Here is a 16,059-nt window from a genome sequence, read left to right as displayed (position 1 = left end):
AAACAAGTACCAAGGTCAGAATATACCATGACATAGAATTATAAAGAAGTCAGCAAACAAGTACCAAAGTCAGAATATACCATGACATAGAATTATAAAGAAGTCATCATGCCAGATCGTCACAGTTCAAACAGACATAACGAGACATCCAATATTAGGCTATATCAATAACATCAGGTTCTTTTAAGTCAGGCGACACATATAGAATCCTGTGTATCATCGAAACCATTCTTGAATTAAACACGCTTGTGTACATTTTGATAAGCACACTCAAATATTCTAAAGATCACAAAATCTTGTTCAATTTTTTTTAATTTGCTGACTTTCAGTTGAAAGGGAGCTTGTGTTTATCCACTAATCTCAATATGCGGGTTAAGTCGATTTGAAGTGACTGTAAAACTTACTTTGTTTGTTAATAGAAGAGTCATCTTCTTGGAAATCGTGTGAAAAACTTGTTCAAATATCTGATAATTGTGACCCTCAGCACAGTTATTAAGCATTCATTCTAACAAACTTTTCTGCTGGGATAATTCGCATTTCAAACAAATATTTCCATATCTCCATCTCTAAGAAACAAAGTAATTTCACCAATAGTCTTCACAGCTAATTGCCTGTAATCAAGGCCATTGAAGGGTCAACACGACACCCCTAGTTGAATTAAAATGTGAAATAGTCCATAAATCTTTCCAAGTCCTATACATGATTCAGTGACTCTACATAACTCACCCTTGACATTTGTCACCAAAGAATTACAATCTAGTTCAAGCAAAAGAAAGAGTATCTGTGTAATAATCTGAACCTTTCATCAAGATAATCAACTGTCGTAATGCACAATCCAGTTTATCACCAGAAAATCTCTTTAAAACATGTGCTTTGCTAACCCAACAAGAAACGACAGGTTTCATTTAAAAAAACAAAAAAACAAATAGGGCTAGCTACCATGAAAGGTAATAAAAGATATAATGTAAAAAGATTTGTTTTCTTGTTCTACCATATTCCACAAAAATAATCTTCTACATGAAATGAATAATTCAGTATTTTCACCATAGAAAGCCCGGGCCTTGTAAAATCATATAATAAGCCATGACAGAAGTCACCCCATGTGCGGATTCATTTTATTTTGATGTCCAAAAAACACATCTACGGTATCCTTTACCTGTTGTATATGACAAAGATGACAGCAAGATTAACTTTATGAGAAAGTACAACAATGCAACGGATTAATCTACCCAAATATTTTCCAGTAACTGATAGTAGCAACCAACACCTTATACAGACAAATATGTCTGCAGTATGAAAGACTATTAAAGCAAACAGGGGGTAACTCTCCAGATTTCTCATGACCTCTGCTACCTATCCCATGATTATGCCATACCTCAGTCAAATATGGCTTTCAGGATAATAGAATAAATGAAATCATCTTTTGTGCAAATACAAAAAAATATCATCAATAACTTTTCAAATGGCTAAAATGGCGAACCTATTACCGCTATCAGTGTCATTGTGTTTTTAAAAAACTGCATGTACTAAATTATAAAATGTGAAAAGTTGAAAATGCCACTTTGGAAAAATTATGGTTTGAAATTGGCATATCCAATTGCAATTAAGTTGGGACCACACGAAATAACAGTTGGTTATGCATAATTTTTCATTTAAAATGCATTTACAAAAAAAATGCAAAGGGTTGGTTCTTTGGTTAGCTTGTTGTAAACAGTTCCCTTGCACCTGTTCACTGCTGCATGAATATAAAACAAGTCACCCATAATACACAATGAAATCCAATCTTTCCAAAAAATGATTCACTTACCAAGTCTTTAAATTAAAGTTTCAAAAAATTTCAACCACTGTGCAACATAAATTAATTTGGGGCCATCTGGAATACAAGTCTACAATAATAGTCTCTATGGTGGTCTCAACATAGGCTTTTTGTACATGTGACAGAAAATTTTATGGTTGTTCATAATCTATATACTTATCGTCAATTAACTCTGAAACCTGTCTTCTGATCTGGGCCATCTAATTGCCAGTTATGATAACCCCTGCATAGGCATCAGCTTTCAACTTGAAAGAATTTTTGGGACTGTGAAAAAGCTTGCAACGTTGTGTGTCAATGCGAACATTATATAAATGAGAGGTTAGGTCATGCTCTAAATTCACAGATATTAAATTCCTAAGTACCTTCCAAATGTCTTTTGATGGCTCAGGAAATGATCTACTATTGTTTTATGGGAGTAACTCACCTAGGAAGAGCACATGTGCATGACGTATTTATTATACTGGCTTTTAAAAAAAAAATTCATTCATGTTTTTATGACAAGCATGCAACTTTTTTGAAAGTTTTTAGGTCTATGATATCTGAAATGAATTAGAACAAAGTAATCTGGGTCAAAAAGAAAAGGTTAATATGTATCAACAAATTAATACAGTATAGTTTTTCTGTGCAAAAATGCTCTTTCTTTTCCCCCCAATGGTATCCTTATCACATAATGTCTACTCAAAAACTGCAGAGTTGAGATTTGACATGTTTAAGTCAGAGAATTTAAAGGAATTCATCTTTTGACAGGAACGAAGAAAACCAGAAACCTTCTTTGACAACACATGATAAAGCAAGAAGAATTTGGGGGGAAATGATGATTTTTTCCTTTAATTTCTTGCACTATGTGATCCTGATGCACTATCAGCAAAAATACCCTACCATTCATTGATTTTGATCGAAGTCCGATGCCCACCATCATTTCAAGGAAAATAAGATATTCCTCATAATGCTCTAAAAACCAAACCACATTGTAAGATACTCTCAGTCAAGTGGACAATTTTTAATGCAATCTAATTATAATCTGACTTTTGCAATACACTGCAATGCAAGCAAGCCAATTCACAAGTCTAACTTTAATTAACAGGTAGATTGTCTTTTTTTAAATTGTCTGATTAGTAGCAATTTAAAAAAAAACTGCAATCAAAAATAATCTAGCTTGGTTAACTCTGAGGATGACAGTATATTAATTGCTCTAACACCTCCAGCTCAAACTATCACAAGCAGATAGACTTTTCTGCAGTTTTTACATCAGCAGTCAACAATGACTTTCCCATGACTTTCTGCTTTCAACAGATTCCCATGCAGTTGATTTTATCTCTTGTTTGTTAATAATTGCTTATCACACTAAATCTGGACCTTTTAATTTCTACAGCTCAAGATGAACATGTAAAGATACACGGATATCTTACATGTGAATTGGTGAACACTTTCGTCAATTTCAAAGTTCATATCATGATTGCATGAAACGCTAACCATTCCACACTAAGGCACATCCATTTGATTCTCTTTTGACAAGTCATTTATACAAAGACCTTATATCTATCTCAAGATCTTTTTATCAAACAAAAGGAAATAGCTATCACTATCAGCAATTAACTATTATGATATCTTGATATTTTGTCAGCCCCAATCCTTGCTCTAAATTGCCCTTAAGTTCCACTTCCAAAAATACAAAACCAACAACACGAAAATCAAATTCTCTAGTTTTATACAAGAAAAAACTCCCTGAATGAACATCTAATTCGAACCTTATCAGATATCCATTCTGACTTCCGTGATGGATACTTCAGATCGCTTTGAACTTTGAAGTAACATGTTTTTTTCATTTTAACTATCTAAAACAATTAAGTGACACAGATCTAACTCTGTTCAGTACTGAAGTTTTTCACTTTGGCAAATCAGGAGTTTTGAAAACCCCTGACAATATTATTTCCCTTTGTAACAATTTTATTAAACAGCCAATGTACTGATATCTAGGAGTTTTGAAAACCCCTGACAGTATTATTTCCCCCTTGTAACAATTTTATAAACAGTCAATGTACTGATATCCTGTCATCTTAACCTTCCTCACCACTGATAGTTTTTGAACAATGGATATGGGTTTCTGTTTCTGATAATAGCACAATATCGGTTACAATTTATAATGAGGAATCTTTGTAAACATTGTATAAAAGGAAATAGAGAGGTCTGAAATCTTGTGGATCATCAATATAAACCTGTCAACTCAAGTCATGGTACCCTCTGCAATCCAAGCCCCTTTACAATGAACATATTCATCATTTTTTTTTTTTTTTAATAAAATGTAATCATGATCAATGCACACTTAATATCCCCTCCACATGGAAATACGGGATTAGAAAAAATTTCATCACTGGTACAAAGGAAATTGACATTCAAAGCCATTTTTGAAGAGCTCTTTGAAATCCTCCATGAACAGATGAACAAGGCTAACCAGGATTTTAGTCCAGCCAATTTTCAAAGTTTCCACTGCCAAATTGCTCATAATATTTTTTCAGACCTGGGTGTGAAATGCATTTCAAAGGCAAATTTGGTGATAAAGGGATAGATCTCACCTTGACATATGGTCTGGACTGTGATGAAGACAATCAGAATGGCTGTGCAACCCACCATTGTCAATAGTCAACTTCTGTCATGCTGTCTTTTGCTTCAACTTCTACATGATCTGGAAAAAACATGAAAATGACACTATTTTCAAATTACCTTCACACAACAGATATGCAAATTTTGATGAAGAGAGCGCTATCACACAGGAAAGGATAATGGTTCCTCTTCAATAGGTCTACTGTTAGAGAAATTTAACATCCACAATTAATATGCAAAATTGAAAGCATTTTTCCTATCATGCAAACCCGATACTGAATTGTAATACCTAGAGATATATAAAATTCATAAACTTAAATCATTAATCAATAAAGTAATGATCTGGACTGTTTGAATATGAATGTAATCTAAATTGTTCCCATATTCCTAATAGATTTTTAATGTTCTGTTAAATCTCAATTTACAGCATAAAATCCCAAAAATTCATCACCTATTCAGAAAAATTCATCAACTCTGACCATAAACTAAAAGTGACAACATATATTATACACCTCATGTAAATTTGAAAAAGCATTTATGCAATCGAGCAAAGGGATCTTTTTATCTGATGGGGGCACAGCCATATACCTTTTAGTAAAATGAACGAAATGAACTAGAAAGCGTGCAGTTTATTATAAGCCAAGAAGACAGCAAAAGAGCTTTTATCACATAGGACCATCTCTGATTTTGTCTACAAGTTCAAAAGTGTTATGAAATTCTATTAAAATATGTTTATACCTGTCATAAAGCTATGAATATTTGTGAAAAAACATTCCACCACCATATTTTGTTGTTCAAGATTTAATTATGAACCGACTTGGCACAGGATAACATAGACACCAAGATGACGCCACAATACCACTTCCACATTATAAATAGGATATATTAAAATACCTACAAGATGCACCCTGCGGCACCTTTGTTAACTATCCTTGTAGAAATGAATTACACCATGTATAAATCTTCAGAAAATCTCTAAAGATGATGTAAACCAACATTATGTTTATCTTACAAGACACCATCTTTTATTACAGTGTAGGTGCCATAGAAACTGAAATTTCACATTTACTTCAAAGCTATGTTGATGCAGGAGCTATCCTTTGCAAAGGAAGTGAGACCTTGTACTTTGGGTGGTCGCAGAGTTGTTTTCAAGATGAGCATCTCAGAAAAGTGCTTCTGCTATCAACTGGAAAAAATATTTTCCAACCAACAAGATTTATTGTCCCTCATTTTACTGCTGTTGCAGTATCGTTCTTCCAGAATCCACCCAAAAACCAGACCAAATTCTGATAGGCATGAAAGTCTACTCATTATCGTGCATATATATTCCTAGAAAATTCAATGTCTTATGAACAGGTGCATGAAATATTATTCATTGAAATAAATTGCAATTTGCACAGGTGCACAAGGAATATTTCCAGAGTACTTGCATGCAAATGTATATATAGCAAACAAGAAAGAATTGTTTTTCGATCTGCACTGCTGTTTATGATTTGCAATCCAGTACATGAAGCAATTGTTTTCCCAAATAGATCCATTAAAATTGCATGTAAATTCTAGCAGTGTACAAGTCTTGTGTTTCTTACCAAAAGATATATAATGATTTGCATAACATGAATTCTTATGTAAACAGAACACCTTCCACAAAAGTCATGCTCCACATCAATTTGGGTGGAGCTGCACACCAAGTCTTTGACGGAACCATTTAAGATTTCTCCTGTGATAAAGACAACGAAGAATACTGCACTAGCAATGGAAATTAGAGATGAAAAAACATGGTGCAACAATGATCGAGTGCCATGGGAAATTAACATACAGCACACATGCAACATCAAGGCATGACATTTACTTCCTCAACACCTTTTTTGGAGCCTACACATGATTTCACAATGTAAGTGACCACATTAATCTTGTCAGAAGTAATAATTGACAATGGATAAAAACCTTCTTTCTTATCTGGAGGTCAAACTCTGAAGAGAAAGAGAGAAAACAACATTATCGAAGAAACCCATTATATTGGGTCTTAGAAGAAATAACTTAACTTGACTGGTAGCACCTTTACCTGTCAAGGTCTACCTTTCACAGATACAGTGTTCAATAGATTTGCTGCCAGTTCATATCATTTAGATTAAGATTCTCTGTACTGATGATTTACCCAATATTTATTCTGCATGACAAATTCTATCTGCAAGTGTCAAAATTTATTGGTTTCTCCCAAGATCCATTGTTAATATTTAGATTTACATTATCGAGCCATGCTAATCAATATATCTGTAGAGATATGAAAATATTTCACTTTAAACAACAGAACGACAGTCTTCTGGCTTTTCTTCACCTCTAACATTTTTTTCCATTCCTTATATCCAAGGGTTTGAAATGAGACTAAACAGTCCACATGTGTATCACATGAGCTGGTTAGAAGCTTATTCTCAGGACAAAAATCAGTCTTTATCCATCACTGCACAAAATAAATCAATGAACCTTCATTGCATCTTTCCATGCCATGATGGCAATGTCCATCCAAGGTAAATAACAATTTTTCAATCAGGTTAACACATTCATATACCTCCTTCTTGCTCTGAGGCATAAAGAATATTTTTGCTTTCCACTCCAATTTCTACTAAAATTGCAACTTTTTCAAAAAACAATTCAAATCACTTACACTCATTCACACTCCATGACAAATTACTGTACAGCACACAGCACAAGATGTGTTTGGGCAAAATATACTTCAGTGTCACACTTCGTATAAAACTGGTCCTCTAAATGTTATACAACAAATTGCAGGATTACACCAGAAAAATGGTTTGCCTCCAATTAAATGACAAGTATAATGGTTTCATTTTAGAGGAAGTGATTTTATTTATCATGTGCGTGTCTGATATAGAGACTTGGTGATTAGTGCCCTTAATGTTCCTCAGATAATTGCAGGCTATCTTAGCCAGGGGTATTTGGAATGAAAAATGACTTAATTTAATCCAATTGTTGTTGCAGGCTAAATTACATCTTGTAAACCACAAGAAAAAGAAAACTTTCCTGATTGCAGGTAATACACATACATGAAGAAATGTGTGGAAAAACTTCAATAATGCTCCAATCAGACAAAGAATTTGCTCAAAAGCATGTTCTTCACAAACATGATTAATTTCTGATATATATATAATTCATTTCCTTATATAGATGCCAACAATTTCAAAGGATATCTGATTAAGGTAGTACTCTACATCGTCATAATGGCTGACTTCCTTTAAAAACATGGATGAAAAAATCGATATCAGCAATATTTGTCTTCTCCTTTTCCATTTAAATACCTAGCCGAGTAGCTCAGTAGGTTTGAATACCGACTGCTGAACTGAAGGTCGCAGGTTCGAGTCCAGCAGGGGTTTTGTATTTTTTTCAGATTACCTTCTACTAAAACTGTATTTTTTGACAAAATAAAGTAAATTTGAAAATTTTCAACTTCAAAATATTGTTGTACACATCCTCCACTTTTCATCTACATCAAATTTCTCTGGTGTAGCATACCTCCTTAATTATTATTTATTGTCCAAATTATCATCAGAAAATTATTCTCTGAACAAATGAAGACTTCAATTCCTAGAGACTGGAAAGTTCAGATGGCAGAGCACCTGACTAAGCTAGGAGACTGTCCTATTCTGGTCTGTTGCATTTTCTCCCTTTCTGTTGCAAGAGCATTATGAAGTTGCTTCCAAAAATGGATGGCTCATTTTAGACATTCAAAAAATGAAATCGGACCTAAAATTACAGATCCAGCAGACCAAATTACTATTGTGTTTAGATATAAAGAGTGTATTGGACTGCGGAATATTGCCATAAACATTTTTTTCTCCCAGACAAAGCCTGTTTGTTGGAGTGTCAAACATAATACGCCTGGAACAAAAGCTGTATTGGGAACAACTATTGTATCTAGCAGCTGTCTCAAGACTTCTGTTGTTATCCCATTTTGAAGACTGAATTGCTGTATAAATCATAACTAATCATCTTGACATGCAAGGACAGTAGGTTTTGGGTCCAAGAAACAAGTGAAAATAACATACTAAGCATAATATAATCAACAAAGGATTTTTGGCAATATTCATACATAATGCTCCAAACAGAGGAACCAAAACTGATTTATCAATTAGACTGCTTTACAGACACCTAATTGTACTGTCATAGTTTTGTTGAATTTTATCAGGTCCAATATCTAATGAATGATTACTGAACACAAACCTAGTTTAAATGGTATACCCATGATCTCTATGGTTGGGTACTTCTATCTAAATGCTATGTCCTTAGTTATGTGGGTGCCAATCAGGAAAAGGAAATCTTTTATCTAAAGTTCTATCATTTCCCACTTAAATCATTCCTTCACAAAGCTTGTGGTACATTATTTAATTTTTCATAATTCACAGAAGCCTTGTGTTATAATATGCCCGACAATCCCTCTTGAACAGATATGGCACTCAAATTTCAAAGTCCCATCATTTCCACATTAGGAAATTTGGGCAATGACTCTAGCTCTTTAGTTTAGTTCAATAACCCTTTACAAGTACTGTACCCTTCAGACACAGAAATGTCAATACAGTAACACAAAAATGTTTATGTACATCTACATTACATAAGGCCATGGTGCCTTTTACTTCATCATAAAACTTTATCTTGACACTGATTTTATGTGTTGTAACCCCACTAAAGATGTTTACGATGGGAGTCAAACCATTCCAAAACCACACGTCCTATAAAAAATGAAGTGAATGACCACATTTTCTGAATATAATCCCTGGCAGTTCAAATCTCTCAAAAATGCACTTACCTAACAGTTCTTGCCTCACAGTAAATGACAACCATATTCGAATTATTCGGCAACATAAAATTTACCTATAACCAAACCATCTCCCAGCATTACCACTCTTGACCCAGATACTGGAAATTCCTTGATGGTGCCTCTACACCAATTCTTTCACATCAAAATGTGATTGTGATTAACCCTTCTTCAAGTCCAATAGTTCTGACTCCCTTGGGATCCCCCTCTCTCAACAATAGCTAGCACACAACAATGTATAGAATATGTCATCAGCTGAGATAATCATGCTTTGCAGGCAGTCTGCAATATCCTGCTATCAGATGCATTAGGGAGCTTCTGTCAACTGGAATCTTGGCCAAGCTCACATTTCAACAAAAAACATCACCTCTTTGGAAACTGAAGGTGAGCCCCCTCTCAAGATAAATTATACATGCTCTAAGCCTCACATTTCTCATCTTCAAAGGTTTAGATTACAACTCGCCCCCTCTCAAAATTTTCTCTCTGAAAATCATACCAAAAAAAAGGCATGTGTTAAAAACCTGGTAAAAACACCAATTTAGAGTGTAAAAACACCTCTCTGGATACTTCTGTAATTAGACAGCAGTTACATGCACATTCTTTGGTACAACAGATAATCATAACTCCTGCTAGTGGAGGCTGGTAGGGAATTCTGTTTACACACATGGCTGCCATGTTTCCCTAGCCAACTGTTGCTTTTTTTTGCTATCACCCCCCTCCCCCCAAAAAAAATCCCCACTAGTAAAAATACACAAAACTTCTGTTACCTGAAGAGAGACACGGTTTATAATTCTCACTCACAATCTTCAATCTCTGAACTTTCAGACTTGTTGCATGAAAATGAATCAATGCAATTGACTGATTCAGAGTCCTAAGAAATCTTTGGTTAATTAACACTTAAGAAGAATCAATACTACTTGTATTTCAGAAAGCTGAACATTAGCATAGTTTAGCACACAGGCATGTAATTTGGATTTTGCACAGTTTGGGGGCATATGTTAATACTCAGTGGGGAACCTGAGATGAGATTAGAAGTATACTACTACAAGACATTAGGTCACCAATAATCATCTAATTTGGGTGTCTTCTTAGCATATTTTCTTTGACCAATAATATGCCAACTACTATGGTGTTTTGATGCAAAGCATCACTGAAAACAAGATTAAAAGCCTAATGTCACCTTTCATCTGTGCTAGACAGGAAGGGAGGTGATTGCAGAATTGGATTACAGATTTTGGGGCACCAATATTTACATTTGCAACCTGCCTTTCACCTGCCAATCCTTTATCAGATGAATGACTGCTTCAATCTTTTGCTTGTCAGTCACTAACATGTACTACCAACACTAAAGCTGCAACCTTAACATTAAAATCCCAATTTTGAATGAACAACCCATAGCTTGACAGAAATCTTAACCAGTCTGTACCAAAAAGAAAAGAAAACAAACAAACAAAAAAAGAAAGAAAAAGACAGAAAGAAACACCCTGATCATAATAAACTATCCACTTCCCATCTAATAAAAGCGAAAATATTTCACCTTTCACAAAGCTAATCACCAGGGAGTAAGGTTCCTGAAAAGAACATTAACTTTTGAACCACCTTCTCTGGCAATTTTTTTTTTTATTACATCTTGAATAAATTCAATTAAAACTAGCCTCTTTCTCCCTTTCCTTAATGGGGAGACATGAAATAGACAGCTGTGATGTCACTCAAAAGATACCAAGAGCTGATTCAGGCTCCCTACTCTAATCTGTGGTGGTTTATTGTTGTCCATTAGAAAACTTCAAGGCATGTGTTTTTAAAAAGGAAATTCTCTAACAAGAAAATTAAATAATCACAACACTCATGATGAAGTGAAATATGTATAGAGTTTTTAAATAAAAGGATTAAGAATTTTTTACTGGCAATAGTTATCACTTTCATTCACTACAACAGTCTGCCATTTAAAACACGGAGGATAACTGCTAGTTTGACTGATTTTTTTCTTCTTTGCTTTGATTTTTGATTCAATCAATTTCAGTATTAGCGGTCTTTAAAGCCAGATAGGATACCACTTGAAGTGTCATACACTTTGAAATTAAAAATGCCAGCAGGAGTCTTCGATATTGGAATTGACATGTATTTAAAATCCCAATGATATGGAAAATCTCTATCTTTCAAACATTTTCTGTATGTCTGAATTAATCTATTTAATACAAAATGAAAAGATTTATGATACTAAAGAGCACTTGTGTAATGGAAAAAGTACGAATTGAAAGTTCTTCAGCGGTTGTCTAAGAGCCTCTCATGTCAGATCTAAGAAGAAGAAGAAGTTGGAAACCTATATAAGGATTATGAAAATTAAAGATTTAGCAACTGGGTATGCATTTCAATTCATGCACCCAAAAAGTTCATTATGATATGTCCCGCCCTAAGAATCCCCTGTCCAAATGAATTACTTGTCTGCAGAAAACAGTGGGGAAAGCCATCCGGTATGGCACCTCCTTGTCAATTAAGGATTTCATTGTTATAATCTACTGCAAGTCATAGGAAATTTCCCTGGGTGACATTTCAATTCACCTAAACAGCTCCCATCACAATTTCCTACAGATATTTATCACTTGCTTTTTTCAAATTATTACTCATTCAGAAGTTGAACAATAAAAACTTCTTTTAAAAACACACTCTGCATTTTCCACACCTATGAATATGGGATATGCTGTTTGATTTTAAATACCCTATAGTTTGAATGAACCGATGACTATGTAAAATGGTGATTTAACTCAAACTGTTACTTTTCTTGACAACTTAACAACTGGATGCCATGAAGAAACTAAACAGGGTCATTGTTAATTCAAAGAAACACTCTACAATACAAAATAAACTTAAAATTCTTTGTTCAATCCAATGTTGTTGTCATTTCCCTTGATTGTTAATGTAAGCAATTCTGTAAGCGTTTGATGTCTTTTCAAGAAAGTCTTTTCAAAACTTCAGTGATTTTTAAAAAAAAACTTTACAGATTGCTATTGAGGTCCTGTCCTCAATGTTTTAACTGGTACATCTCAGTATCAAAATCCTCCATAGAAACACACTCCATCAGAACTACCACAATCAATTCTACATTTACTCAGGGCTCGAAATTAACATATGTCCGTCAGTCTGTGACTGGCTAAAAGTCTGGCGGACTGACTGACATTTGTTTTAGTCAGTCTGATGGGACTGGTTAATTTTCTAAAGCATCATTTTGGAAAATATACTTATATGAAATTTCATACACATTTGGCATGCTTCGATCTGTTTAATCAACCGGACGAATCTGATTCGTAAATATAAATTCCACATTTAAGTGTTACAGTATTGTCTAAGGCACAATGAGTTAAATTTCATTTTAATGATATCAACAAAATATATTTGATTATTTCTGGAAAACTCTGTTGGACTGGTAATTTTTTCTGCGGACTGGTTAAAATTATACCCCATCAGTCCGGCTGGACTGGTGACATAAAAAGTTAGCTTCAAGCCCTGTTACTTGAACTATATACTCTTTTCTTTTTGTAAGTCTCTTGAATATGAAACAAGCAGTGAATTTAAAGCCAAATCTTATTTTTTTGTGAGAAAATGTAAAAGAAGTTGATATTTGTGACCAATGATAGGCTCTAAATCTTTTACTTATATTCGATTCCATGAGATTCGGTATAAGCATCAACAAAGCTACAATCAATTGTGATAGAAATTTTGTGTATTTTCCTTGCTCTCAACATAAATTCATTTCAATAGGCCATCACATTGAACAGCCTTTCAAATTGGTATCCAAGAGCTAATGAGAGATATTTCTTCAGAACCTGTGTGTAGATATAATGAAAAAAATCCAAGTTTGCTGCCCTCTTTCTTGCCCACAGTGTGAAGTAGCCTAATTGCAGATCAACACTGCTACCTCTGCCATGTTCCCTTGTACATCTCATCACCCTTCATAGATCCAACTCCAAGATCAGGTCTGCAAAACAACTTTAGTTTTGTTCAGTGTTCCAGCCTCAATGAGCAACTGATGTAGTAGCCATATCATATGTCCTCAACAAGCAATCAATAGGGCTTATGCTGGTGTACCACATGTCATGGATGGGGAGAAGACTAGACATCACATAGGATGAGGAATCCTGTGCTTACATGTAAATCTCTTTTTGTTATACATTTTAGACAACTTCAGAATAAAGGAGTTGTTATCAATTTATGCCATGAGTAAAATATAATTAAGATATTATCATGGTAAGTATGAGCATATATGATACATCACTGTAATTATTCTCAGTATCACGTTATTAAGTCTTATTATCATAGATTTGTGCCTTGCATGGTCTTTGCTGTTCTTTACCCTTTGGTTATGACTTTGCATGTCTAACATTGTCCAGACAAAGAGGAATTGAACTCTCCCCAAAATAATGAACAAAGCAATATTAATTCCTTCAAAGATTCAATAAAATGCAATATCTCTGAGGAAAATTGAATAAACTTGAGCATTTTCAATTGTCTTCCCCTTCCATTACGATAACTAGGCAAATTTGGTGTGAATCACATTCAATCTAGCATTAATAATTCATGCAAATGTCCCCCAAAATACACTATTTAGGAAGATGAGACTCTGCTGAATTTGTTTTTTGTTCGTCCGGCTGCCTGCTTTATGAGAATTTACTGCCATTCTGTAATTACAGGTCCATATTTAATTAACAAAGTTAGTTCTTTTAGAAGTGGGAGGAGGTGGTTTCTTCTGTTCAAGGTTTTAACCATAATGACATATAATCTCAATCATTTTTTGCATTTAATTTTTGGTTTTCGCTTGTGTTGAACAATTAAGATACAGTAACACACTATGATTTACATTTAGATACCCTCTTAAGTTTATAATCATTTGTTTTAATCTGGCCTCAGAAAGAATTTATTTATATACATATATATTTACTCTGAAGAGCCATCCATTCTAAATATAACTGGAAAATTTATTTTGAACAGTATATGACACTGTATTTGTATATAACTATGTGTTATGTAATCACTTCTTTCTTTACTTGTATATGTATATGTACATTATTTGTATGTATTTTCATGCTGCCCCTTGAGGGCTCTTGATTGGAAATATACTTACAATAAGAGACCAGTGGCATTGTTTGCCCATCTCTCACTACATCATTCTACATCAAAAACATTTTGCTTTGCAATAAATAAATCTACATCATAAAAAATGCCTGTAGAGCTTGCAACAATGGTGTCTGTATGTTCCTGGGTTTCACTAAGTCAGGCATGTAAACCAGCCAAATGCATGGGGAATATGTCATATATCAAAATCACTCCTTTTCTAACTAGAAAAAACACCCCCAAAAAACAACATGCCATGCCTCTTAATGTAATAGAGCAGTCTGGGACACAATATTTATGTCAAAAACATTTGTTTCTGACCAGGTCTACCTGTATTGAACATCAGGTACCAGGTTTGGCACAACACATACATCACAACTATTCAGAAGTGACTGCAGCAAACATGTCTGCATTGAGCCCTTGAAATGATAAAAGAGTAAATCCTGAGGAAAATGGACAATCAATTCAGCCCTTATAACACTCTCAATGATAAAACATTTGATTTACAATCAACTGACCCCAACATAAACTTCAAGCAAATCTATGATATTAGATACCTTCAAGGCTAGTCATTCCAGCATATAAGCTTTTTCCAAACAATTTCTTCATTGGAAATATTAGTAAAAATTCCATCCATATCCCAAAGCAAATGGAACTTTGCACTGGTGGCTGCACTTAACCTTTCAGTCACATGAAAGAAAGAGGCTCTGCTTTGTTCAGTATAATCCTGGCCTCTCTGGACCATCTGACCAAACATTTCTCCATTGCTATATTCCCTAAGTCAATTTGTCCAGCTGATTATGGGCAACACTTATTGAGAAAAATAAAGATGGTAAAAATAGAAAGTGTGCCAACATAGTCAATGGAAAAAAGGTTGCCAATTTCTATTGCAGAAAGATACTCAATGTTGGTATTGATTTTTTGGCCCTACAGCATGTGGTCCAACAGGGAGTCCTTTCTCATGCAGATTTTGTGAATAAATCCATAGTTATGTCCCTTTTCACTTGCTACAACAAAGATTCTTAGCTTCTTTTCCACAAAGATTGAACTTCCTTGATTAATTTCCATATTTTCTAATTACGTGTTCATTACTGGTTGGTAGCTAGTACATTACAAATGTTTTGTCCTAAATTTTACTATCTAAGCTGTAGACCTATTTTATTGTAAAGAAATAAATAAAAAGTCCCCATGCATGCACATACACTGTTTCTACAATTAATAAACTTTACAATCCTTGTCGACGGAAATAACAAACTACTAAAAAGCACGCAACATTGTCATTTACAAATTCTTATCAGGGAATTGGGAATGAATATAGCCACTTTTATTAATTCTAATGCATTGGTATGCAAACACTGATGTAAAAATTCCTTGAGAAACCCATTTGATCACATAAAATCAGTAAAGGGTGTTTTGCATTCAAAATTGATTTTCTCCATGCACTAGCAAACGGAAATCTGTGTGATTTACTGCAATTGGGACTTCTCCATATAAATAATTAAGACATTAGCTTTTCACGTTTATGTAATCCCTGGTATAAGCTCTTAATTATCATTACCTTGACATTAGAATACTTTGCCATGATTAAAAATTAAAACTCTGCAGACACTTGTACTTCTTACTAACACAAATTGCAGACACTCACTGGCCACTATTTATAGTCCAATTTCTTTTCCTTACCAATCAACAATAAATACTTTCAAAACATTCA

At 34.1% G+C, this 16,059-nt stretch overlaps 1 protein-coding gene across 27 annotated transcripts in view; it reads right to left on the bottom strand.

The window, feature by feature from the left end:
- The window catches only part of LOC125679448 (roundabout homolog 1-like), an 89,258-nt gene that overhangs the window by 36,288 nt on the left and 36,911 nt on the right, over nucleotides 1–16,059 (bottom strand). For 21 of the 27 annotated variants that reach the window (XM_056154139.1, XM_056154137.1, XM_056154153.1 and 18 more), the window contains one exon: nucleotides 4,390–4,499. In XM_056154139.1, the coding sequence (XP_056010114.1) occupies nucleotides 4,390–4,447 (58 nt within the window). In that variant the 5' untranslated portion in view covers nucleotides 4,448–4,499. Of the gene's footprint in view, nucleotides 1–4,389; nucleotides 4,500–6,003; nucleotides 6,130–7,079; nucleotides 7,222–16,059 lie in introns of those variants that run through there. The other 6 variants (XM_056154147.1, XM_056154142.1, XM_056154146.1 and 3 more) reach the window with 6 other exon arrangements.

This window comes from Ostrea edulis, chromosome 2, assembly GCF_947568905.1.
Source record: "Ostrea edulis chromosome 2, xbOstEdul1.1, whole genome shotgun sequence".
Lineage (NCBI taxonomy): Eukaryota > Metazoa > Mollusca > Bivalvia > Ostreida > Ostreidae > Ostrea > Ostrea edulis.
Note: the sequence above shows the minus strand (reverse complement) of the source record. Positions and strands in the feature narration are given on the sequence as shown.